Source organism: Moschus berezovskii, chromosome Y, assembly GCF_049115385.1.
Source record: "Moschus berezovskii isolate FMDL1 chromosome Y, NW_MosBer_1.0, whole genome shotgun sequence".
NCBI classification, from domain to species: Eukaryota; Metazoa; Chordata; class Mammalia; order Artiodactyla; family Moschidae; genus Moschus; species Moschus berezovskii.
Window position 1 is genome coordinate 74,834,557 of NC_142489.1, and position 27,544 is coordinate 74,862,100.

A 27,544-nucleotide genomic window follows, 5' to 3' on the forward strand; every position below is an offset into this window, starting at 1 on the left:
ATGGAAGCAGATAGGCCTGGAAAACTCTTCATAGGAGGCCTCAGTGCTGAAACAACGGAGAAGTCTCTTGAAGCTGATTTTGGGAAATATGGTCACATTATGGAAGGTAACTGAAGAATCAATATACATTAAGTCGTTAAAGCATATGTATACTTTGAGTAGTTTGAGATTTTTTTTTAATTGATTAAGCACTTGGCAGTCAGTGAAAGGGTCTCCTCTTACTGAAAAGGGAAGAAAAGAGTGCTTTTAAAATGTACTAATGGTCCTGGGACATGAAATAGAATAAGATATGGTAATTGTAGAATTATTGAGATTATTTACTGTTAGTTTTTAAAATATTAGAAGTTATACATAAAAATCAAATTGTGTGGTGTTTTTATATCATATATAAAATAATATATAGATTTTTGTTGCTTTTAAGTAACTTTCAAAAGTTTGTACTCTATTGATAACATTCAAGTATGTTAAAGGGGTCTTATGAGAAAGCGTCAAAGGAGTGATTATTTTGAAAACAATAAAGTTCAGTTTTATGTGACATTTTAAATTAAAAAGATTTATGTATATTACAGTTCTCTTGATAAGGGATCGGAACACAAACAAGTCGAGAGGCTTTGCTTTCATTACTTTTGAGAGCCCGGCAGATGCAAAGGATGCTGCCAAAGGAATGAATGGAAAGGTAAGTCTTAATAATGAATGTTCTTCATCTAGTACTCTTTATAGATTTCTTTATTGTTACAATAGTATAATGCTCTGTAAGGCTTCACTCTCCTTTTTGTCACATAAACACTGGATCCTCTGGTTGGGAAGAGATTGAAGTTAATACCCAGCAGTAACAAAATAGATTAAATCTGTCTTCTATTAGCATTCAAGTGTAAACACAAATAGGTTTTAACCTTCAGCACTCTACCGGTATTCCATTCTTTATTTTAAGTCTTGGCATTTTCTATTTAAGTCAGTCTTCACTGTTTCAGTGTTACGAATAAAAATTTGTCCCTTAGAGGCAGAACTGTTTTTAAACATTGGAGAATTGCTTTACAATATTGTGTTGGTTTCTTGCAGCCTATCAGCATGAATCAGCCATAAGCATCCCACTTCTTTAGCTAGTTACAGAGCACTGTGTTTGCTCCAGGATTTCCCCCTCTGTGGATTGTTATATTAAATAAAAAAAGTCTATTTCCCCCATTTTGTATTGTGGGTCATGGGCTTTTGTACTCATGATATCCTGTTAATTGTTAAATTATCTCTAAAGCTTCTACATTCCCTTAGTGTGACTACATTAATTCCCTATTATCTATAGTTATGGTTCTAGTATATTTCAGGCATGTGGCACAAGCTGACCCTTGTACTTTCATTTTTCAGATATGGTAATACCTAAAAGTTAAGTTTGACCCAGCTTTGGGTCACAGAGATAAAGTTTCCTTGAGACTACTTGATGGTAACTAATTGCTGTTTTTTAATTTGTTCTAGTTGTCTAGCCACAGGAACATGTAATCTGAAATTACACTTGAATTATTCTTTATTCAATAGGTGTTATATTGTAAGGCATTGATTGTATTTAGCAGCTGACTAATGGTTATGGATGAGACAAAGTATTTATTTTCTTGAGCACTGGTATTCTAAGGTGAAGGGAAAAGATGTACGAGAGGAAACATTAATTTCACATGCAGAAATGTTAAGGAAAATGAAGTAGTAATTTTGGTAGAGCTTATTGGGTTTTGGATACTATTTTTAGGTATATCTAGGAATGTAAGCTAAATCCTGCGTTGGGAAGGAGGCAGTGCATGAATTTGTGGAAAATATTTTGAACCAAAAAATAGAAAATAAGACCTAAGATGGGAAAACATGGCTTTTGAGGCTGATTATATTGAGCTAGAGCCCATTTCAGCCAGAAGTCCTGGAAGGAATTTAGGATTTAAAATTATTTTCCAAAAATAATATGAAATAACAAGAGTCTATATAGTATGATTCCTGCTGGGTTTTCAAAACTCCCTTTGGTCTCTGTAAAAGATTAAGGCAGATATTGGAAGATCAATTAAGTTTAAGCATTTCTGAAAAATATGAAGTAGCATTACGGTAACTATTTGGGAACACAAAATAAAACAGTTGTGTAAGGCAAGAAATGTTAAAGACCAAATAAGGACCCTAGTTTTAAAAAAGAAAAAGGAAGAAAATTAATAGAACTAGAGTAAATACAGAGCAGCACTTATATTGAGAAATTTTCTTTATGTTTGTGTCTAATAGAACAAATGCTAAAATGTAATTATGATAGGAACAATAATTTTGAGTAAATACTGTAAGTAATATGCATGCTTTTACATACCCTTGGGAAACAAATTTTAAATGGAAAAATTACTAAAATGAAGCACGTTACAGAAAATAAAAATGTGTGCTTTTTCATGGTAATGGAGAGATACACATCTTTTAATACCAGAGAACCTTTCAGGAAATTCTGATAGTAAATGCATATGCTTTGTGGTGGATGACTTACGAAAGGCAATTGCCAATTAAGTCATGTTCATCATGTGGAAGGACACAGTCATTTCAGGAAAAAAATGTTTGCTTTTGGGGAAAAAATACTGATTTAACTCATTACAACAATAAGTTAAATTTTATGTAACATTAGTGATGCTGTACTTAATCTTTTAGTTTTTGGATGGAAAAACAATTAAAGTAGAACAAGCCAATAAGCCATCATTTGAAAGTGGTGGTAAACTGAGATCTCAACCTCCTGCAAGAAAAAGGGGCCATCCGAGAAATCTGAGATGTGAAAAAGGAGGAGGAGCAAGAGGGCGTGTGTCTCAAGGAGGACACTTTGGTAATGTATTAAAATATAAGGATGCCATAGCACTGAAAACCTGTTAAGTTTGAACATCTAGTAAACCTTAATTTTTATTGCATTGGTAATGAGCAGAATAATCGATAAGAATATATTAGGTGAGAAATTACCATTCTTGATAATCAAAATTATTTCTAAGTTGTAAAGAATTGTCGTAGTTTTAAAATTACGTATGTGCAAAAAATGTTTATCGTCTTACAGGGAAATCACTTAAATTTTGTTAAGTTTTTTTTAACCATTGTTATTGATGCCTCTTTAAGAGTTTTTCTACAGAATTCATTTCTGTTGATCATACATTAGAATTTTCCAGCTTACAGCAAATAACTTTATTTAAAGAATTAAAACTACGTTGATATACTTTCAGAGTAGTCCTACTGTATTGTAAAAAGTACTGGATAATTTTCAAGATTACATAACAGATAACCACAGTTCAGGGGTGAAAATTCCATATTTTTGGACTGACCTTATAGTGTTTGTCTTGAGCATAAATGTGCAGACAAATCTATGCAAATATCCACTGTCATTTTGATATGGTGCTTTTGTTCCTGGGTTCTGTTGTAGTATAATTTGCATTTTGGAAAAGTTGTCTTTGTTGCAGATGTAAAAGCATCTGTTTTGTATGTATATTTACATACAAAACATATATATTTACATGTTTGTGTGTGTTAGAGAACAGTGAGTTATTGAAAATGGTAATATGAGATTTTCAAAGAAGTTTTTACTTGGTAAGACAGAAGAAGGGAGTCACTTTCCATTCATAAACTTCCATATATTTAACGAACTTTGTCTCTTCTAGTTACAGTAGCAAATCTTTAAAAAATTTCACTTCTGGTTTTGACAACCAGATGTGCCATTTTTAGAAAATCTTAAGTTCAGTTACAGCGTGTGTTCATTATAAGATCACACAGTTCTGTTGTTTTCTCAAGAGATGAGGGGAAAAGTTCACTAGCTTATACTCTGCCAAGTGTAATTGGAATATATCTGTCAACATTTTTCTAGTTAGATAAAAAGATAATTTTTCATTGCATACCATGCATTTTTAACGTCTGTTAAACTTGAACAGAACATAGCCTTTTACTCAAAATTAACACTAAAGGTTATGCTTGAACAAAACAGAATTGATCTGTGTGAATTCAATTATAAGCAGGATTTTTTGTTTTTTATCGAATTATATATGTATCCATGGTTGTTTGAAAAGTTGCATATTTTCCTATAAAAGGTGTTGTTTGTATTTTTAGGTGCATATTTTTATTGTTTTGACTTAATTATTGTTACATTTTATTTATTTGAAGTATAGTTTATTTAAAAGAATGGATTAGTTTCACTTGTGCAACATTGGGACTTAATATTTGGATAGATTCAAATCAATGTATATTTCATGTAAAATATTCTCTCTTTCTCTGTGAGGTACAAACAGCTTTGTGACATGTTTTTTTTTTTTTTAATTTACATTATTGTATTGGTTGTCCCATACTTGGCATGAATCCACCCTGGGAGTACATGTGTTCCCAATCTTGAATGCCCCTCCCACATCCCTCCCCATATCATTCCTCTGGGTCATCCCAGAGCACCAACCCCGAGCTTCCTGTATCTTGCATCGAACCTAGACTGGCAATTCATTTTACATATGATAATATACATGTTTCAGTGCCAATCTCCCCATTCATCCCAACCAGCCCCGTGTCTCTATTGCTGTCTCACACACAGGGTTATCATTATTGTCTTTCTAAATTCCCTATGTATGTGTTAGTATCCTGTATTGGTGTTTTTCTTTCTGGCTTACTTCACTCTGTATAATAGGCTCCAGTTTCATCCACCGATTAGAACTGATTCAGATGCATTCTTTTTTTATTATGTTAATTTTAATTGGAGGCCAATTACACTATTGTTTTGGTTTTGCCATACATTGACATGAAACTACCGGGGTGTACATGTGTTCCCCATCTTGAACCCCCGTCCCACTTCCCTACGCATATCATTCCTCTGGAGCATCCCAGTGCACCAGCCCCGAATATCCTGTATCATGCATGGAACCTAGACTGCCGATTAGTTTCACCTATGATGATATACATGTTTCAGTGCCGTTCTCCCAAGTATCCCACCCTCACCCACGGGGTCCGTAACTGGTGTATATATCTGTGTCTCTTTTGCTGTCTCGTATACAGGGTTATTGTTACCATCTTTCTACATTCCATATATATGTGTTGGTATACTGTACTGGAGTTTTTCTTTCTGGCTTACTTCACTCTGTATAATAGGCTCCAGTTTCATCCGCCTCATAGAACTGATTCAATTGTAATTTTTTTCCCTTTTTTAATATTTTTAAAAAATTTTATTTGGAGGCTAATTATTTTACTATATTGTATTGGTTTTGCTATACATTGACATGCATCTGCCCTGGGTGTTCATGTCTTTCCCAACTTGAACCCCTCTCCCATCTCCAACCTATATCATTCCTCTGGGTCATCCCAGTGCATAAGCTCCGAGCATCCCGTATCATGCATCGAACCTGGACTGGAGATTCATATCACATATGATAATACACATGTTTTAATGCCATTCTCCCAAGTCATCCCACCCTCTCCCTCTCCCTCAGAGTCCATAAAACTGTTCTGTATATCTGTGTCTCTTTTGCTGTCTCACATACAGGATTATTGTTACTATCTTTCTAAATTCCATATATATGGACTAGTATACTGTATTGGTGTTTTTCTTTCTGGCTTACTTCACTCTGTGGAATAGGCTCCAGTTTCATCCACCTCATTAGAACTGATTCAAATGTATTCTTATATATATATTGTTTTAACTGGAGGCTAATGACTTTTGAATATTGTATATGTTTTGCCATATGTTGACATGCATCTGTCCCGGGTGTACATAAGTTCCCCATCTTGAAACCCCTTCCACCTCTGTCCCCATATCATCCCTCTGGGTTATCCCAGAGCACCTGTCCCGAGCATCCTGTACCATGCATTGAACCTGGATGGCCGATTCATTTTCACATATGTTAATATACATGTTTCAATGCCATTCTCCTACATCATCCCCCCTTGCCGTTTCCTACAGAGTCCATAAGATTGTTGTATATATCTGTGTCTCTTTTGCTGTCTCGCATACAAGAGTTTCATTAAAATCTTTCTAAATTTCATATATATGTGTTAGTATACTGTATTGGTGTTTTACATTCTGGCTTACTTCACTCTGTATAATATGCTCCATATTCATCAACGTCTTTAGAACAGTTACAAATTGCTTCTTTTTTTTTATTTTTTAAAACAATTTAATTGGAGGCTAATTTACAATATTGTATTGGTTTTGCCTTTCATTGATATGAATCTGCTCCAGACATACATGTCTTCCCGATCTTGAACACACCCTCCCTCCTCCATCCTTATATCATCCCTCTGGGTCATCCCTGTGCCCCAGCCCAGAGAATCCTGTTTCATGCATCGAACCTGGACTGGAAATTCATTTCACATATGATAATATACATGTTTCAGTGCCATCCATCCATATCATCCCAACTTCGCCCTCTCCCACAGAGTCCATAAGACTGTTCTATATATGTGTTTCTTTTGCTATCTCGCATAAAGGGATATTGTTACTATCTTTTTAAAATTCCATATAAATGTGTTAGTAAACTGTGTTGGTGTTTTTCCTTCTGGCTTACTTCACTCTGTATAATAGGCTCCAGTTTCATCCACCTCATTAGAACTGATTCAATGTTATATATATTTATATATATATATTTATATTTAATTTTAATTGGAGGCTAATTATTTAAAATATTGTATTGGTTTTGCCTTACATTGCCATGAATCTTCCCTGGGTGTACTTGTGTATCCCATCTTAAACCCCTCTCCCACTTCCATCCACATGTCATTCCTCTGGGTCATCCCAGAGGACCAGCCCCAAGCATCCTGTATCATGCATCGAACCTGGACTAGCTATTCGTTTCTCATATGATAATATACATGTTTCAATACCATTCTGTGAAATCATCCCACCCTCTCCCTCACCCACTGAGTCCATAAGATTGTTGTATATATCTGTGTCTCTTTTGATGTCACGCATACAGGGCTGTTTTTACCATCTTTCTAAATTCCATAGATATGCGTTAGTATACTGTATTGGTGTTTTTCTTTCTGGGTTACTTCCCTCTGTATAATCGGCCCCAGTTTCATCCACCTCATTTAGACTGATTCAAATGTATTCTCTTTTTTTTAATCTTAAAAAGAAAAAAACAAACTTTACTTAGAAGCTAATTAAAATATTGTATTTGTTTTGCCATACTTTGACATGAATCTGCCCTGGCTGAACATGCATTCCCCATCTTGAATCCCCCTCCCGCCTCCCTCCCCATATCATTCCTCTGGGTCATTCCAGAGCACCAACCCCGAGTTTCCTATAAGATGTTTCGAACCTGGACTGGCAGTTCGTTTCACATATGATAATATACATGTTTCTATGCCATTCTTCCAAATCACCCCACCATTTCCCTCTCCCACAGAGTCCATAAGACTGTTGTATAGTAACAGTAACAGATATCTGTATCTCTTTTGATGTCACGCAGACAGGGTTATTGTTACTATCTTTCTAAATTCCATATATATGCTTTAATACACTGTATCGGTGTATTTCTTTCTGGCTTACGTCACTATGTATAATAGGTTCCAGTTTCGTCCACCTCATTAGAACTGATTCAAATGTGTTACTTTTTTTTATCTTTTCTGAAAAATTTTAATTGGAGGCTAATTAGTCTACAATATTGTGTTGTATTTGTCTTACATTGACATGAATCCGCCCCGGATGTACATGTGTTCCCCATCTTGAACCCCCCTCCGACCTCCCTCCCCATATCATCCCTTGGGGTCATCGCAGTGCAATAGCCCCGGGCATCCTGTTTCATTCATCAAACCTGGGCTGGGGATTTATTTCACATATGATAATGTACATGTTTCAATGCCATTCTCCCAAATCATCCCAAATTTGCCCTTCCTTCAGAGTCCATAAGACTCTTCTATACATTTGTGTCTCTTTTACTGTCTCGCGTACAGGGTTATGGTAACCATCTTTCTAAATTCCATATATATGTGTTAGTGTACTGTTTTGGTGTATTTCTTTCTGGCTTAATTCACTGTGTAAAATATGCTGAAGTTTCATCCACCTCAGTAGAAGTGATTTAAATGTATTCTTTTTTTTTAATCTTTTCAAAAAATTTTAATTGGAGGCTGATTACTTTACAATATTGTATTGGTTTTGCCATACTTTGCCATGAATCTGCCCTGGGTGTACCTGTATTTCCCGTCTTGAACCCATCTCCCTCCTGATAATATCCCTTTGAATCATCCCAGTGCACCAGCCCTGAGGAATCTGTATCATGCATCAAACCTGAGTGGAGGAGATTCATTTCACCTGTGATAATATACATGTTTCAATGCCGTTCTCCCAAATCATCCCTCCCTTGCCCTCTTCCTCGGAGTCCATAAGACTGTTGTATATATCTGAGTCTCTTTTGTTGTCTTACATATAGGGTATCGTTACCATCTTTCTCAATTCCATATATATGATTAGTAAACTATATTGGTGTTTTTCTTTCTGGGTTACTTCACACTATAATTGGCTCCAGTTTCAACCACCTCATTAGAACTGATTCAGTGTAGTCATTTTCTAAATTTTAACTGGAGGCTATTTATTTTACAATATTGTAGTGGTTTTGCTATACATTGACATGAATATGCCCCAGTGTACATGTGTTCCCCATCTTGAACCCCCTCCCTCTTCGCAGTATCATTCCTCTGGGTTTTCCCAGTGCACCAGTCCCGAGCATCTTGTATCATTCATTGAACCTGGACTGGCAATTCGTTTCACATATGATAATATACATGTTTCTGTGCCATTCTCCCAAATCATCCCACCCGTGACTTCTCCCACAGATTCCATAAGACTGTTCTATATATCTGTGACTCTTGCTGACTCGCGTACAGGGTCATCATTACCATCTTTATAAATTCCGTATAAATGTGTTAGTATACCGTATTGGTGTTTTTCTTTCTGGCTTACTTCTCACTGTATAATAAGCTCCAGTTTCAACCACCTCATTCCGTCCGTTCCGTTCAGTCACTCAGTCGTGTCCAACGCTTTTACGACCCGTGGACTGTAGCCTACCAGGCTTCTCCGTCCATGGGATTCTCCAGGCAAGAATACTGGAGTGGGCTACCCTTTCCTTCTCCACTGATGCAAATGTATACTTTTTCTAAAAAAATATTTTTATTGGAGGTGAATTACTTCACAATATTTTATTGGTGTTGCTGTACATTGACATGATTCTGCCCCAAGTGCAAAGGTGTTCCACATCTTGAACCCCCCGCCCCGCGCCGAACTTCCCTCCCCATATCATCCATCTGGGTCAACCCAGTGCACCAGTCCCGAGCATCCTGTGTGATGCATCGAACCTCTACTGACGATTCATTTCCCATGTGATAATATACATGTTTCAGTGCCATTCTCTTAAGTATCCCACCCTCGCCCTCTCCCATAGAGTCCATAGACTGTTGTATATATCTGTGTCTCTTTTTCTGTCTCACATACAGGGTAATCGTTCCCATCTTACTAATTTCCATATGTGTGTGTTAGTATATTGTATTGGTGTTTTCATTTCAGGCTTACTTTAATCTGTATAATAGACTCCAGTTTCATCCGCCTCATTAGAAATGATTCAAATATATTCTTTTTTAAAATTTAAATTATAAGCTGATACTTTACAATATTGAATTCGTTTTCCCATACATTGACATGAATCGGCCCTGGGTGTACATGTGTTCCCCATCTTGAACCCTCCTCCGACCTCCCTCCCCATATCATCCCTCTGAGTCATCCCAGTGCAGCAGCCCCGAGCATCCTGTATCATGCATCAAACCTGACTGATGATTCATTTCACGTATGTCGGCATACTTGTTTCAGTGTCATTCTCCTAAATCATCCCTTGCTTGTCTCTCCCTCTGAGTCCATAAGACTGTTCTCTATATCTATGTCTCTATTGCTGTCTCACATAAAGCGATATTGTTACCATCTTTCTAAATTCCATATAAATGTGTTAGTATACTGTGTTGGTTTTTCTTTCTAGCTTACTTCACTCTGTATAGTAGGCTTAGGTTTCATCCACCTTATTAAAACTGATTCAAATGTATTCATGTTTTATCGTTTATAAAAAATTTCAATTAGAGGCTAATTAGTTTCCAATACTCTATATTGGTTTTTCCATACACTGCCACGAATCCACCCGGTTGTACATGTGTCCCCATCTTGAAATCCCCTCACGCCTCCCTCCTCATATCATTCCTCAGGGTCATCCCAGTGCACCAGCCCCGAGCATCCTGTGTCATGGATCGAACTTGGACTGGTGATTCTTTTCCCATATCATGACATACATGTCTCAATGCCATTCTCCAAATCATGCAACCCTTGGCTTCTCCCACAGACTTCATAAGACTGTTCTACATCTCTGTTTCTCTTTTGCTGTCTCGAATACAGGGTTCTCATTACCATCATTTTGAATTCCAATATATGTGTTGTATACTGTATTGGTGTTAATCTTTCTGGCTTACTTCACTCTGTATAATAGGCTCCAGTTTCATCCACCTCATTAGAACTGATTCAAATGTATTCTTTATATATATATGTATGTATGTATGTATTTAATTTTAATTGCACGCTAATTGCTTTACCTGAATTGCTTTACAATATTGTATTGGTTTTGCCTTACATTGCCATGAATCTTCCCCGGGTGTACATGTGTTCCCTATCATGAACCCTGCTTCCACCTCCCTCCCCACATCATTCATCTGGGTGATCTCAGAGCAGCAGCCCCGATCATCCTGTATAATGCATTGAACCTGGACTGGTGACTCATTTCCCATATGGTTATATACACATGCCATTCTCCCAAATCATCGCACCCTCTCCCTCACCCACAGAGTCCAAAAGACTGTTCTATATATCTGTGTTTCTTTTGCTGTCTCGCATACAGGGTTATCGTTACCATGTTTCTAAATTCTATATATTTGTGTTCGTATACTGCATTGGTTTTTTTTCTTTCTGGCTTACTTCACTCTGTATAATAGCTCCATTTTCATCCACCTCATTGGAATTGATTCAAATGTATCCTTTTTTTATCTGTTATAAACAGTTTTAATTAAGAGGCTAATTACTTTCCAATACTATATTGGTTTTGCCATACACTGACATGAATCCACCGGTTGTACATGTGTTTCCCATCTTGAACTCCCCTCCCACCTCCCTCCCCATATCATTCCTCAGAGTCATCCCAGTGCATCAGCCCCGAGCATCCTGTATCATGGATCGAAGCTGGACTGGCGATGCATTACACATATGATGATATACATGTTTCATTGCCATTCTCCCAAATCATCCCTCCCTCACCCTCTCCCACAGAGTCCATAAGACTGTTCTATACGCCTGTGTCTCTTTTGTGTCGCATACCATGTTATTGTTTCCATCTTTCTCAATTCCATATATTTGTGTTAGTATACCGTGTTGGTGTTTTTATTTCTGGCTCAGTTCACTCTGTATAATAGGCTCCAGTTTAATCCACCTTATTAGAACTGGTTAAAGTGTATTCTTTTAATTGCTGAGTAATACGGCATTGTGTATATGTAACACAGCGTTATTATCCATTTGTCTGCAGATGGACATCTAGGTTGCCTCCATGTCCTGGCTGTTAAAAACAGTGCTGCATTGAACATTGGAGTACATTTGTTTCTTCCAATTCTTGTTTCCTCGGTGTGTATGCCCAGGAGTCAGATTGGTGGGTCGTATGGCAGGTCTATTTCCAGATTTTTAAGGAATCTCCCCCACTTTTCTCCATAGTGGCTGCACTAGTTTGCATTCCCATCAACAGTGCAGGAGGGTTCCCTTTTCTCCACATCCTCTCCAGCTTTTTTGCTTGTAGAATTTTGGATAGCAGCCATTCTGACCGGGGTGAAATGGCACCTCATTGTGGTTTTGATTTTCAGTTCTCTGATTAGAAGTGACATTGAGCATCTTTTCATGTGTTTGTTAGCCTTCTGTTTGTCTTCTTTGGAGAAATGTCTGTTTAGTTCTTTGGCCCATTTTTTGATTGGGTCGTTTATTTTTTCTGGATTTGAGCTACAGGTGTTGCTTGTATATTTTGGAGATTAATTATTTGTCAGTTGCTTCATTTGCTATTATTTTCTCGCATTCTGAAAGCTGTATTTTCACCTTGCTCATCGTTTCCTTTGCTGTGCAGAAGGTTTTAATTTTAATTAGGTCCTCTTAGTTTATTTTTACTTTTATTTCCAATATTCTGTGAGGTGGTTCATGGAGGATCCTGCTGTGATTTATGTCAGAGAGTGTTTTGCCTACGTTCTCCTCTAGGAGTTTATAGTTTCTGGTCTTCCCCTTAGGTCTTTAACCCACTTTGAGTTTATTTTTGTATATGATGTTAGCGAGTATTCTAGTTTCATTCTTTTACAAGGAGATGACCAGTTTTCCCAGGACCACTTGTTACAGAGATTGTCTTTTCTCCATTGAATATCTTTGCCTCCTTTGTCAAAGATGAGGTGTCCATCGGTGTGTGGATTTATCTCTGGGCTCTCTATTTTGTTCCATGGCTCTATATTTCTGTCTTTATGCCAGTACCATACTGTCTTGATGACTGTGGCTTTGTAATACAGCCTAAAGTCCGGTGGATTGATTCCCCCCTTTCTTCTTTCTCAAGATTGCTTTGGCTGTTCGATGTTTTTGTACTTCCATACAAATTGTAAAATTATTTGTTCTAGCTCTGTGAAAAATAACATTGGTAGCTTGATAGGGATTGCACTGACTCTATAGATAACTTTGGGCAGTATAGTCATTTTCACAGTATTGATTCTTCCAATCCACCAACATGGTATTTTCTCCATCTATTAGTATCCTGTTTGATTTCTTTCACCAGTGTCTTATAGTTTTGTATATATAGGCCTTTTGGTTTTTTTGGTAGGTATATTCCTAAGGATTTTATGCTTTTCGTTGGAACGGTGAATGGAATTGTTTTCTTAATTTCTTTTTCTATTTTCTCATTATTAGTGTATAGGAATGCAAGGGATTTCCGTGTGTTGATTTTATATCCTGAAACTTTACTATATTCATTGATTAGCTCTAGTAGTTTTCTGGTAGAGTCTTTAGGGTTTTTTGTGTAGAGGATCATGTCATCTGCAAATAGTGAGAGTTTTAATTCTTTTCCAATCTGGAATGTTTTGATGTCTTTTTCTGCTCTGATTGCTGTGGCCAAAACTTCCAAAACTATGTTGAATAGTAACGGTCAGAGTGGCCACCCTTGTCTTGTTCCTGACTTTAGGGGAGATGCTTTCAAGTGTTCACCATTGAGGATAATGTTTGCTGTGGGTTTGTCATATATAGCTTTTATTATGTGGAGGAATGTTCCTTCTATTCCCACCTTCTGGAGGGTTTGTATGATAAATGGATGTTGAATTTTGTCAAAGGTTTTCTCTGCATCTATTGAGATAATCATACAGTTTTTATTTTTCAGTTTGTTCATTTGGTGTATTACATTGATTGATTTGCGGATACTGAAGAATACTTGCATCCCTGGGATAAAGCCGACTTGGTCATGATGTATGATCTTTTTAATGTGTTGTTGGATTCTGATTGTTAGAATTTTGTTAAGGATTTTTATATCTATGTTCTTCAGTGATATTGACCTGTAGTTTTCTTTTTTTGAGGTATCTTTTTCAGGTTTTGGTATTAGGGTGATGGTGGCCTCATAGAAGGAGTTTGGAAGTTTACATTCGTCTGCAGTTTTCTGGAAGAATTTGAGCAGGAGAGGCGTTCAGTTCAGTTCAGTCACTCAGTCGTGTCCGACTCTTTGCGACCCCATGAATCACAGTACGCCAGGCCTCCCTGTCCTTCACCAACTCCCAAAGTTCACTCAAACTCATGTCCACCGAGTCGGTGATGCCATCCAGCCATCTCATTCTCTGTCGTCCCCATCTCCTCCCACCCCCAATCCCTCCCAGCATCAGACTCTTTTCCAGTGAGTCAAGTCTCGCATGAGGTGGCCAGAGTATTGGAGTTTCAGCTTTAGCATCAGTCCTTCCAATGAACACCCAGGATTGATCTCCTTTAGAATGGACTGGTTGGCTCTCCTTGCAGTCCAAGGGACTCTCAAGAGTCTTCTCCAGCACCACAGTTCAAAAGCATCAATTCTTTGGTGCTCAGCTTTCTTCACAGTCCAACTCTCACATCCATACATGACCACGGGAAAAACCATAGCCTTGCCTAGGCGTACCTTAATTGGCAAAGTAATGTCTCTGCTTTTTAATACACTATCCAGGTTGGTCATAACCTTCCTTAGCTCTTCTGTAAAATTTTGGTAGAATTCATCTGTGAAGCCGTCTGGTCCTGGGCTTTTGTTTGCTGGAAGATTTCTGATTACAGTTTCCATTTCTGTGCTTGTGATGGGTCTGTTAAAGATTTTCTATTTCTTCCTGGTTCAGTTTTGGAAAGTTGTACTTTTCTAAGAATGTGTCCATTTCTTCCAAGTTGTCCATTTATTGGCCTGTAATTGCTGATAGTAGTCTCGTATGGTCCTTTGTATTCCTGGGTTCTCTGTTGTGATCTCTCCATTTTCATTTCTAACTTTATTGATTTGGATTTTCTCCCTTTGTTTCTTGATGAGTCTGGCTAATGGTCTGTCAACTTTATTTACCCTCTCAAAAAAAAACAGCTTTTGACTTTGTTGATTTTTGCTTTGGTCTCTTTTGCATTTATTTCTGCCCTGAGTTTTAAGATTTCTTTCCTTCTACTCACCCTGAGGTTGTTAATTTCTTCCTTGTCTCATTACTCTAGGTGTAGAGTTACGTTATTTAGCTGACTTTTTTCTTGTTTCTTGAGGTATGCCAGTATTGCTATGAACCTTCCCTTTAGCACTGCTTTTACAGTGTCCGAGAGGTTTTGGGTTGTCATGTTTTCATTTTCATTCGTTTCTGTGCATATTTTGATTTCTTCTGCGATTTGTTGGTTACTCAGCAGCGTGTTCTTCAGCCTCCATGTGTTGGAATTTTTAATAGATTTTCTCCTGTAACTGAGAGCTAATGTTACTGCATGGTGGTCAGAAAAGATGGTTGGAATGATTTCAATTATTTTGAATTTACCAAGGCTAGATTTATGACCCAGGATATGATCTATCCTGGAGAAGGTTCCGTGTGCACTTGAGGAAAAGGTGAAATTGATTGTTTGGGGGTTAAATATCCTATAGGTATCAATTAGGTCTAACTGGTCTGATGTATCATTTAACGTTTGTGTTCCCTTGTTAATTTTCTGTTTAGTTGATCTATCCATAGGTATGAGTGGGGTATTAAAGTTTCCCACTCTTATTGTGTTATTGTTAATTTCCCCTCTCAATTGCTAGCATTATCTTACACATTGCGGTGCTCCTATATTGGGTACATATATATTTATAATTGTTATGTCTTCTTGGATTGATCCTTTGATAATTATATAGTGTCCTTCTTTTCCTCTTTTCACAGCCTTTGTTTTAAAGTGTATTTTATCTGATATGAGTATTGCTACTCCTGCTTTGTTTTGGTCTCTGCGAGGAGTATCTTTTTCCAGCCCTTCACTTTCCGTCTGTATGTGTCCCTCGTTTCGAGGTGGGTCTCTTATAGACAACATATATAGGGGTTATAGGGGTCTTGTTTCTGTATCCATTCAGCCAGTCTTTGTCTTTTGGTTGGGGCATTCAACCCATTGACATTTAGGGGAATTATTGATACCTATGATCCCGTTGCCATTTACTTTATTGTTTTGGGTTCGAGTTTGTACACTCTTTCTGTGTTCTTTCTAGAGAAGGTCCTTTAGCATTTGTTGGAGAGCTGGTTTGATGGTGATGAATTCTCTCAGCTTTTGCTTGTCTGTAAGGCTTTTGATTTCTCCTTCATATTTGAATGAGATCCCTGCTGGGTACGGTAATCCGGGCTGTAAGTTATTTTCTTTCAACACATTCAGTATGCCCTGCCATTCCGTCCTGGCCTGAAGAGTTTCTCTTGAAAGATCAGCTGTTATCCTTATGGGAATCCCCTTGTGTGTTATTTGTTGTTTTTCCCTTGCTGCTTTTAATATTTGTTCTTTGTGTTTGATCTTTGTTAATTTGATTAATATGTGTCTTGGGGTGTTTCACCTTGGGTTTATCCTGTTTGGGACTCTTTGGGTTTCTTGGACTTGGGTGATTATTTCCTTCCCCATTTTAGGGGAGTTTTCAACTATTATCTCAAGTATTTTCTCAGGTCTGTATTTTTGTCTTCTTCTTCTGGTACTCCTGTGATTCGAATCTTGGTGCATTTGACATTGTCCCAGAGGTCTCTGAGATTGTCCTCGTTTGTTTTAATTCGTTTTACTTTTTTTCCTCTCTGTTTCATTTATTTCTGCCATTCTGTCTTCTAGCTCACTTATCCTATCTTCTGCCTCCGTTATTCTACTGTTGATACCCTCCAGAGTGTTTTGGTCTCATTTATTGTGTTATTCATGATATATTGACTCTTATTTATTTCTTCTAGGTCCTTGTTAAACCTTTCTTGCATCTTCTCGATCCTTGTCTCCAGGCTAATTATCTGTAACTCCATTTTGTTTTCAAGATTTTGGATCACTTTCACTATCATTTAGAATTCTTTATCAGGTAGATTCCTGTCTCTTTCTCTTTTGTTTGGGTTGGTGGGCATTTATCCTGTTCCTTTACTTTCTGGGTATTTCTCTGACGCTTCATCTTGCTTATATTGCTGTGGGTGGGGTGGCCTTTCCGTCTTCTGTCTGTTTGTGGAGTTCTCTTTATTATGAAGTTTCCTCTCTGTGGGTGGGATTGCACGGTGTGGCTTGTCAAGGTTTTCTGGTTAGGGAAGCTTGTGCCGGTGTTCTGGTGGGTGGGGCTTAATATCTTCTCTCCGGAGTGCAATGAAGTGTCCAGTAATGAGTTATGAGATGTCAGTGCGTTTGGAGTGACCTTGGGCAGCCTCTATATTGAGGCTAAGGGCTATGTTCCTGTGTGGCTGGAGAATTTGTGTGCTGTGCTCTGGAACTTTGTGTGCTTGCTCTGGAACTTGTTGAACCTTGGGTAGTGCTTGGTTTCAGTTTAGGTATAGAGGTGTTTGATGAGCTCCTATCGCTTAATGTTCCATGGGGTCAGGAGTTCTCTGCTGTTCTCAGGATTTGGACTTAAGCCTCCTACTTCTGGTTTTCAGTCTTATTCTTGCAGTAGCCTCAAGACTTCTCCATCTGTCACTTCCAAAGCGGTTCCCTCTGTTTTAGCTTCTTCTGTTTGTTCTTCTCTTCAGTGTCTAGCTTCTGCCCTGACAGAAGGGGGCGGTGGTGGACACGTTTTTAGGCTCACGTTCAGTCGTGCTGTGGGGAAGGAGGAAGTCTGCAAACAGATATCACTGGCATTTGTGGGGAGTGCTCGCAGTGTCTCGGCCACACTGGGTTTGCCCCCGCTCACAGCGTGTGTACTTTCCCTCTCTATACTCCTCAAGCTCTAGGTTGCTCTGCCAGGAACTGTCTGAGGCAGGCCCTGGGTAGCATGCACTTCCCAGGTCAAAGCCGCTCAGGTTCAGGTAGTACTCCTCAAAGGCGCAGACTTGGTTGGGCCTGCGTTTTGGGCCCTTCCCCAGTCCGAGCAGCTCAGGTGGCCAGGTGTTTGGCTAGCGCAGTCGCTGTGACTTATCACCTCCCCGGGCCCTGCTTCTCGGTTTTCTGGGTATACAACTGGCGTACCCTCTCAGGCTGTTGTCAACCGTCCAGAATCCCAAGAAAACTTGGTTATCATCGAAGCCTGCTTGCAGTTTGGTAGATGATGCCTCTGTGGGGCCTTGATTGCCCCCTTAAACAACTCTGCTTGCCCTCTCCTGCCTGTCTTGGTGGGGGATTGGCCATCCGCAGCTGGCTAAGTTGCTCAGTCCTTTGTTCTGTGAGCAGGTCTGGCGGTGTCTTAGGTTTGGGCTTTTTGCCTTTTTGCAGGATATCTATCCCACAGTCTGCTTTGCTATCTCAAGTTAGCTCCCTCAGATTGCCCTCGGGGCCTTCAGGTCCGGTCCTTACTCTAAGCAATGCAGCCCGCATCTCCCTGCCAAGCCCCCACTTGCTAGTGGTGGATATGGGCGTCTGTGCTGCTTCTTCACTGGGAGTTACCATTGGGCATGTAATCTGTGGGTTTTAATTATTTATTTATTTTTCCTCCCAGTTATGTTGCCCTCTGAGTTTCCAAGGCTTGCCACAGACTCGCCAGTGAGAATGTTTCCTGGTGTTTGGAACCTTCTTTCTTTTTTTAGACTCCCTTTCTGGGACAGATCTCCATCCTTACCTCTTTTGTATATCCTTTCGAAGACAATGGGCTGATTTTCTGGGTGCCTGATGTCCTCTGCTGGCATTCAGAAGTTGTTTTGTGGAATTTACTCAGCGTTCAAATGCTCTTTTGATGAATTTGTGGAGGAAGTGGTCTCCCTCTTCTGTTCCTTCGCTGTCTTAGGACCGCCGCCCTATTGTGTTACTTTTTTAAAAAGCTTTTTTGATACCAGAATAGTATGAATTATTATCATTTTCCTCCAAGTGTGTTTAAAAATTTATTTTATCCTGGTTTTTCTCCACCTCCTTTATTCTCTTCAGACTACTATCACAGCAGTGGTTCTTGACTCATTTCGTAAATTTTTCAAACTGAATTGTACTAACTGATGTTTCATTTGAGGAATTAGTTTTATTGGTTTAGGCAAATACGAATGCTGAAGGCAATGGTAGTTCTTTAGTAAATATCTATAAACAGTAAGCGAAACTTAATGTTTATTCTACTTAAAAGATTTCACTGAAATACAGGTGATAATGGATATAGTCGCAATATGAGCTCTTCAAGAGAAACTTATCCACCTAAAAGAGGACCATCCTCAAGATGTGAAGGTCCTTCTCCTAAAAGATCTGCTCCTTCTGCTCAAGGGCGAACCAGTAGTGGAATGAAAGGACAAGGTAAACGCTATATAATATAGGGACTGTTGTTTCTTAGTAAAAGTGAGCAATTTTAAAATGAATGCTTAACTTTAAGATGCACATGTTTACTGATCACTAGTTTATTTGTTGATTCACAGCTGGAAAATAATTCTTTAGCATCTAATTTTAGATGTGTAGTAGGTGATTAACATAGAAGTGGGGAAGACATTTCCTTTAAATCTAAAAGGGAAAGAGGAGAGTGAAAAGGTTGGCTTGAAGCTCAACGTTCAGAAAACGAAGATCATGGCATCTGGTCCCATCACTTCATGGGAAATAGACGGGGAAACAGTGGAAACAGTGTCAGACTTTATTTTGGGGGGCTCCAAAATTACTGCAGATTCTGATTGCAGCCAGGAAATTAAAAGACGCTTACTCCTAGGAAGGAAAGTTATGACCAGCCTAGATAGCATATTAAAAAGCAGAGACATTACTTTGCCAACCAGGGTCCGTCTAGTCAGGGCTATGGTTTTTCCCATGGTCATGTATGGATGTGAGAGTTGGACTGTGAAGAAAGCCGATTGCCGAAGAATTGATGCTTTTGAAGTGTGGTGCTGGAGAAGACTCTTGAGAGTCCCTTGGACTGCAAGGAGATCCAAGCAGTCCATTCTGGAGGAGATCAATCCTGGGTGTTCATTGGAAGGACTGATACTAAAGCTGAAACTGCAATACTTTGGCCACCTCATGCGACGAGTTGACTCACTGGAAAAGAATCTGATGCTGAGAGGGACTGGGAGTGGGAGGAGATGGGGACAACAGAGAATGAGATGGCTGGATGGCATCACCAACTTGATGGACATGAGTTTGAGTGAACTCTAGGAGTTGGAGATGGACAGGGAGGCCTGGCGTGCTGTGATTCATGGGGTCGCGGAGAGTCGGACACGACTGAGCGACTGAACTGAACTGAAGCTTGCTAGAGAATTCCTCAGAATTTTTTTTTTAAGTTGCTAACATTTGCTGCTTAGTAGGAGTTTTCATGTAGTTTCAAGGTCAAGTATTTTTATGAAAACTAATATCCTATGAGTCAGCATTTTGGAATGTAGAATCTTTTAGCTCTGTTATATTGGCTACCTGGTTCATGTAATTATAAACATTAACTGAAATTTGCCATATTAACTTTAGTTTGGATTCTTGACATATTTTTACTTTGTTGTTTGACTCCTGGTACAGTTAAAAACTTTGAATCACTATCAAATCACTATCAAATTGTCATTTTATGTATAGACTATTATTGAAGCCAAGTGTAATATGGTATTGATTTCAAAATAGTAAAGAAGTTGAGAAAACTAAAGTTTCATTAGACTATTAGCCCAGTAAGCAAACAAAACAAGAGAAGTCTGACCACCAGGAATTAGTAAGAATTAGCACAAGAAGTGAACATTATTTATGGGAATTAGTTTCCTGTTTTGGAAGAGGCAGCATTTTTCAAGTGCGCCCTTTATTACTAATAAGTAGTTGAACTCAAAAGCACTATTGTTTAGAAAGGTCAGTAATTCAGGTTGCGGTTTATGTTAAATTTATCACCATTAGGAGAGAATCAGCTACTTTGTGATTGAATATGTGATAATAGTTTTCAAAAATTAATTAGATTTTACTCAAGTTTTGAGAGATTCTATTACTTGTAATTTAAGGATTATGCAAAATGTACAGGGAGCAGATGGTGTCAGAAAATAAAGTGTTCAGGAATTACATGTATAAAGCAAACTAAATGTGCATTAATGGGATTTTATAAGTAGTTTTTTTAAATTGTTTTGGAGAGAGGAAAGATACCAGTCTTTTGATTTTTTTTTTCTTTGAACTATTACTCTCAATTCTGAGATACTTATGTAAGCATTTTAAAATTAAAGGTCCAGTATTGCGGAGAGAAAATTACAGAGGAGGTCCTCATAGAGAGCCAATGTCTTCTCGGAGAGATAACTGTGTGTCACCAAGAGATAATGGTTGTGCTACTAAAGAGAGGTAAAGAAAAATAAAATACATGCATTTTTAAGTCATAGTTCATTTTATTGAGGTAAAATTTATCTAACAAAATTTTAAAAGTGAACAATTCAGTAGCATTTAAAATACTCAGAATTCTACAACCACTCTCTCTGTTCAGTTCCAAAATAGTTAATCACCCCAAAACAAAATCCATAAGCAGTTGCTCCCATTTTTATCCTCCTGTATCCCTAGTAAACACCCACCTATATCATGTGTCTGTAAATTTACCTAATCCTGAATATATCATACGTTCACTGTAGCCTGCCAGGCTCCGCTATCCATGGAATTCTCCAGGCCAGAATACTGTAGTGGGTAGCCATTCCCTTCTGCAGAGGATCTTCCTGAGGGATTGAACCCTGGTCGTCCACATTGCACTCGGATTCTTTACCAACTGAGCCACCGGGGAAGCCCTAACAATATGTGACCTTTAATATGTGGCTTTTCCATTAGTGTGAGGGTTTTCAAAGATAATCCTTGCTGAAGCATGAGTCAGTGCTTCAGTTTTTGAGTGGGGGTTAACACCATTGTATGTATAGTTAACATGGTTTGTTTATCCATCTTTGTAGTTAATGTGTACAAACATTGGAGTGCCTGTTTTCAATTCTTGGTGTAACTCTGAATTGGAATTCCTGGGTCGTACAGTAACTTCAGTATTTTAAGGAACCGTTCATCTCCATAACTGCACTGTTGCCAATGCAAGAGACTCAGGTTCAGTCCCGAAGTGGGGAAGATTGCCTGGATGAGAAAACAGCAACTTACTGCAAATTCTTGCTTGGAAAGTCCCATCAATAGAGGGGCCTGGTGGGCTACAGTCCACAAGGTCTCTAAGAGTCTGACACAGCTTTATATTTCTACCATGCACACACAGGATTTCAGTTTCTCTGCATGTTCACAAACACTTGATGTTTTATATTAAAAAATATCTCTCTATATATATAGCCTGTCTGCTAGGTGCAGAGTAGATATCTCATTCGGATTGAGAAACTGTATTTCCCTAAAATACAATTATGTTAAGCAGTGTTTTATATTCTTGTTCATAATTATATATCTGGAATGTTAGGTCCATGAATCAAGGCAAATTGGAAGTGGTCAAACAGGAGATGGCAAGAGTGAACGTTGACATTCTAGGAATCAGTGAATTAAAATGGACTGGAATGGGTGAATTTAACTCAGACGACCATTATATCTACTACTGTGGGCAGGAATCCCTTAGAAGAAATGGAGTAGCCATCATGGTCAACAAAAGAGTCCGAAATGCAGTACTTGGATGTAATCTTAAAAATGACAGGATGATTTCTGTTCGCTTCCAAGGCAAACCATTCAATATTACAGTAATCCAGGCCTATGCCCCAACGAGTAATGCTGAAGAAGCCGAAGTTAATCGGTTCTATGAAGACCTACAAGACCTTTTAGAACTAACACCCAAAAAAGATGTCCTTTTCATTATAGGGGACTGGAATGCAAAAGTAGGAAGTCAAGAAACACCTGGAGTAACTGGCAAATTTGGCCTTGGAGCACGGAATGAAGCAGGGCAAAGCCTAATAGAGTTTTGTCAAGAGAATGCACTGGTCATAGCAAACACCCTCTTCCAACAGCACAAGAGAAGACTCTACACATGGACATCACCAGATGGTCAACACCGAAATCAGATTGATTATATTCTTTGCAACCAAAGATGGAGAAGCTGTATACAGTTAGCGAAAACAAGACCAGGAGCTGACTGTGGCTCAGATCATGAACTCCTTATTGCGAAGTTCAGACTTAAATTGAAGAAAGTAGGGAAAACCACTAGACCATTCAGATATGACCTCAATCAAATCCCTTATGATTATACAGTGGAAGTGAGAAATAGATTTAAGGGACTAGATCTGATTGATAGAGTGCCTGATGAACTCTGGACGGAGGTTCGTGACATTGTAAAGGAGACAGGGACCAAGACCATCCCCATGGAAAAGAAATGCAAAAGAGCGAAATGGCTGTCTGAGGAGGCCTTACAAATAGCTGTGAAAAGAAGAGAGACGAAAAGCAAAGGAGAAAAGGAAAGATATAAGCATCTGAATGCAGAGTTCCAAAGAATAGCAAGGAGAGATAAGAAAGCCTTCCTCAGTGATCAATGCAAACAAATAGAGGAAAACAACAGAATAGGAAAAACAAGAGAGCTCTTCAAGAAAATTAGAGATTCCAAAGGAACATTTCATGCAAAGATGGGCTCGATAAAGGACAGAAATGGTATGGACCTAACAGAAGCAGAAGATATTAAGAAGAGGTGGCAGGAATACACAGAAGAACTGTACAAAAAAGATCTTCACGACCAAGATAGTCACGATAACGTGATCACTGACCTAGAGCCAGACATCTTGGAATGTGAAGTCAAGTGGGCCTTAGAAAGCGTCACTACGAACAAAGCTAGTGGAGATGATGGAATTCCAGTTGAGCTATTTCAAGTCTTGAAAGATGATGCTGTGAAAGTGCTGCACTCAATATGCCAGCAGATTTGGAAAACTCAGCAGTGGCCACAGGACTGGAAGAGGTCAGTCTTCATTCCAATCCCAAAGAAAGGCAATGCCAAAGAATGCTCAAACTACCGCACAATTGCACTCATCTCACACGCTAGTAAAGTCATGCTCAAAATTCTCCAAGCCAGGCTTCAGCAGTATGTAAACCGTGAACTCCCAGATGTTCAAGCAGGTTTTAGAAAAGGCAGAGGCACCAGAGATCAAATTGCCAACATCCGCTGGATCATGGAGAAAGCAAGAGAGTTTCAGAAAAAACATCTATTTCTGCTTTATTGACTATGCCAAAGCCTTTGACTGTGTGGATCACAATAAACTGTGGAACATTCTGAAAGAGATGGGAATCCCAGACCACCTGACCTGCCTCTTGAGAAACCTGTATGCAGGTCAGGAAGCAACTGTTAGAACTGGACATGGAACAACAGACTGGTTCCAAATAGGAAAAGGTGTACGTCAAGGTTGTATATTGTCACCTTGCTTATTTAAGTTATATGCAGAGTACATCATGAGGAACGCTGGGCTGGAAGAAGCACAAGCTGGAATCAAGATTGCTGGGAGAAATATCAATAACCTCAGATATGCAGATGACACTACCCTTATGGCAGAAAGTGAAGAGGAACTCAAAAGCCTCTTGATGAAAGTGAAAGAGGAGAGTGAAAAGGTTGGCTTGAAGCTCAACATTCAGAAAACAAAGATCATGGCATCTGGTCCCATCACTTCATGGGAAATAGATGGAAAAACAGTGGAAACAGTGTCAGACTTTGTTTTTTTGGGCTCCAAAATCACTGCAGATGCTGATTGCAGCCATGAAATTAAAAGACGCTTGCTCCTTGGAAGGAAAGTTATGACCAACCTTGATAGTATATTAAAAAGCAGAGACATTACTTTGCCAACCAAGGTCCGTCTAGTCAAGGCAATGGTTTTTCCCGTGGTCATGTATGGATGTGAGAGTTGGACTGTGAAGAAGGCTGACCGCCGAAGAATCGATGCTTTTGAACTGTGGTGTTGGAGAAGACTCTTGAGAGTCCCTTATACTGCAAGGAGATCCAACCAGTCCATTCTAGAGGAGATCAATCCTGGATGTTCATTGGAGGGACTGATGCTAAAGCTGAAACTGCAATACTTTGGCCACCTCATGCGACGAGTTGACTCACTGGAAAAGACTCTGATGCTGGGAAAGGTTGGGGGCGGGAGGAGAAGGGGACGACGGAGAATGAGATGGCTGGATGGCATCACCGACTCTGTGGACATGAGTTTGAGTGAACTTCGGGAGTTGGTGATGGACAGGGAGGCCTGGCGTGCTGTGATTCATGGGGTCGCGGAGAGTCGGACACGACTGAGCGACTGAACTGAACTGAACTGAACTGAATTATATATCTTCCTTGAGGAAAAGTATATTGAAGTCCTTTGCACATTTAAAACTTTCTTACTGAATTCTTATCATTTAATTTTGTTTGTTTGTTTTAAGTTTCTCAGGCAGAGATTATTCAAGTTCGCGAGACACCGAGGATTATGCTCCACCGTCTAGAGACTATGCATACTGTGATTATGGCCATTCAAGTTCTCGAGATGATTATTCCTCTAGAGGACATAGGTACTATAAACAATTCTGTTTTTAATCAAATAACTTATGGAAATGGTTAATTATAACATTAATTCTCTTAAATGTAGTGATCGTGATGGCTATGGTGGAAACCGTGATAGAGATTATTCTGGACATCGAAGTGGAGGCTCCTACAGGGATTCATACAAGAGTTATGGTAAGAGTACAGTTACAGCTTACAAATGACAAAATTAGAATTGACATGCTAGATCTACATCATTTGCTCAAGTTTACTTCTATTTTCTCAGAAAATAAAATGTAATTTCTACCTAATTGATTGGTTTGAAGGTCTTTGAATTATTTTTGATCTGTCATTTCAAATGATATGAAGGATAATTTGGCAGCTCACATTTTTTAATCACAAAAATTATTGTAACATTTTTAAAAGCAAAAGTGCTGTTGAGAGTATGAAGCATAGGAACATTATGAAGTTCAAAATTTTAGTCTTTTCCAAAAAATTAACATTTAAACTCCTGCTAAGTCACTTCAGTCGTGTCCGACTGTGCAACTCCATAGACAGCAGCCCACCAGTCTTCCCGGTCCCTGGGATTCTCCAGGCAAGAACACTGGAGTGGGTTGCCATTTCCTTCTCCAGTGCATGAAAGTGAAGTCGCTCAGATGTGTCCGACTCTTAGTGACCCCATGGACTGCAGCCTACCAGGCTCCGCCACCCATGGGATTTTCCAAGCAAGAGTACTGGAGTGGGTTGCCATTGCCTTCTCAACTACTGGAACTAAAAAGTACTGCTCTTTTAAATAAATGTGAAAGCCCCTTCACCACTGCTGCTAATTCATATCTTCACCAGAGAGGCAGATAAAGGCTATCCTTTCAAAGATTTAGTACTTTACAGTCATGTTATAGAAGTAACGGGAAAAGTTTTATAATTTTATCAATTACTGATTTCACAGGGGGCTCCCGTGGTGCTCCGTCAGGAAGAGGTCCACCTCTGAGTTATGGCAGAAGCAGTCGCTATGATGATTATAGCAGTACAAGAGACAGATATGGAGGAAGTCGGAAAAGTTACTCAAGCAGCCGAAGTGATACCTACTTAAGTGGTCGTGACCGTGGCGGAAGACAAGAACAAGGGTTTCCATCCTCCAAGGATAGGGTGTACCCTCCTCCTCGTGAGTCATACAGTAGCTCAGGTTGTGAGGCTTCCAGGGGAGGTCATGGGGGGAGCCGATCTGAAAGAGTAGGCAGAAACAGGTACTAAAAATGTTTTCTTGGCATGGGAAAATTTTTTGTGAGTTTCTGTTTTAACTGGTACTTGAGTATTGCTGAAGAAAACCGTTGGTTTTGGAGGGAAGAGCTGTAAACTTTCACCTCCATGAATTTTCAGATAAATTGAAAAATAGAATTATTCAGATAAGTTGAAAAATAGAGTTATTCAAAGTAATTTCATACTTGTTACTGCTGGTTGAAAGATAGAAGTTAAAATTTTTAAATTTAATGTCTAAATTTTCTGAGTATGTTTTGTAAAGTGTTATTGTTTATTTTACTGGTGGGTTAAACGAGCATAAAAACACTTGTTTCTTGTTTAGAAGGTGAATTGTGCTGTTTGCTTAAAGTTTCCCTTTGTAGTCTTTGCACACGAATGCATTCAGAATTAAGCAGTATGGTATTTCTCCATTGCAAGCCTTACCTGCTTTATATTTAGGTTAACCATATTACATGTTATTTTTGAAAGCAGTGTATAGAAGGTTTGGCAAGGCTCTAAAAACCTGAAGGAAATGTTTGCATCTTTACTAAAATTTTTGTCTAACTTTTTAAAACAATAGTATAAATCAGAAGAAAATTTAGATGTGTGAATAAATGTTTAAGAAGTCTGAAGTTAAGTATCAATTGTCTTAGTCATTCAAGTGGCAAATGATAAAAGTGCCAACCACGATTAAAAAGAAAACAATCTGCACCTAAGTCGGGATTGAACTAGTTAAGTATTCTGAGTATGTATCTTCATGAAAGGAAGCAGTTCTAGATTTGTTGGAAATGCAATGCTTTAAGTAATACTTATTTTCACTTCATTTTGGAGTACTTGGTATAACCCAAAAATATAGGCTTATCTATAAGGAAAGTTAAGGGGTTTTGTAGGCAATCCTAGGTATCAGTAATAATACATCAACTTTTTATTAAGAGGCAAGAATAAGCGCTGCAGAACAAATTGGAATTTGCAAAATTAGTGGAGAAATTTGCAGTGTCCTTTTAAAGTAACAGAAATTTACTTGTTAAAGGTTCCATTAACAATAAAATCAAAATAACATTTGAGGCAAACTCAGAAGACAGATTAAGAAATTTCTTAGGATTGTTCCACATGTTAGACGTCAAAGGCATAGTTAAAATACATTTTCAAGACAAAGGACAGTGCATAAAAGTGACATTCATGTTCTACATGAAGTTCACCAGGCAGTACTGTCCAGGTAAGCAGGTACAAAATAAGCAGTAAGTTACTGATCCTAGTACGAAGCTGAGAAAGAACAGGATATGTTTTGAGTAGTTGCATTGGTAACTGCTGAAATGCCAACCAAAGTCAGCAACTGCTCCTTTGATATTTTGGTA

General features: G+C 38.7%; 1 protein-coding gene across 2 annotated transcripts; it reads left to right on the forward strand.

The window, feature by feature from the left end:
• On the forward strand, positions 1-26,904 carry LOC148773166 (RNA-binding motif protein, X chromosome-like). 2 transcript variants are annotated; one of them, XM_088834455.1, is made up of 8 exons: positions 1-106; positions 570-676; positions 2,647-2,815; positions 18,731-18,883; positions 20,743-20,854; positions 24,857-24,982; positions 25,060-25,148; positions 25,900-26,904. In XM_088834455.1, exons 1-8 carry the CDS (start codon positions 1-3, stop codon positions 26,202-26,204), a joined length of 1,167 nt encoding a protein of 388 aa, XP_088690581.1. In that variant the 3' UTR covers positions 26,205-26,904. The 2 variants fall into 2 exon arrangements, with proteins under 2 accessions (XP_088690581.1, XP_088690580.1); XM_088834454.1 differs by having other exon boundaries at positions 18,731-18,877.
• Positions 26,905-27,544: the final 640 nt, after the last annotated feature.

What these genes read in the sequence shown, in the direction of transcription:
- LOC148773166 (XM_088834455.1), top strand. Translation starts at nt 1, where the DNA reads ATGGAAGCAGATAGGCCTGGAAAACTCTTCATAGGAGGCCTCAGTGCT. An exon ending in GTCTCAAGGAGGACACTTTG is followed by an intron (nt 2,816 to 18,730) that starts GTAATGTATTAA and finishes ACTGAAATACAG; the next exon opens with GTGATAATGGATATAGTCGC. An exon ending in GGTTGTGCTACTAAAGAGAG is followed by an intron (nt 20,855 to 24,856) that starts GTAAAGAAAAAT and finishes GTTTGTTTTAAG; the next exon opens with TTTCTCAGGCAGAGATTATT.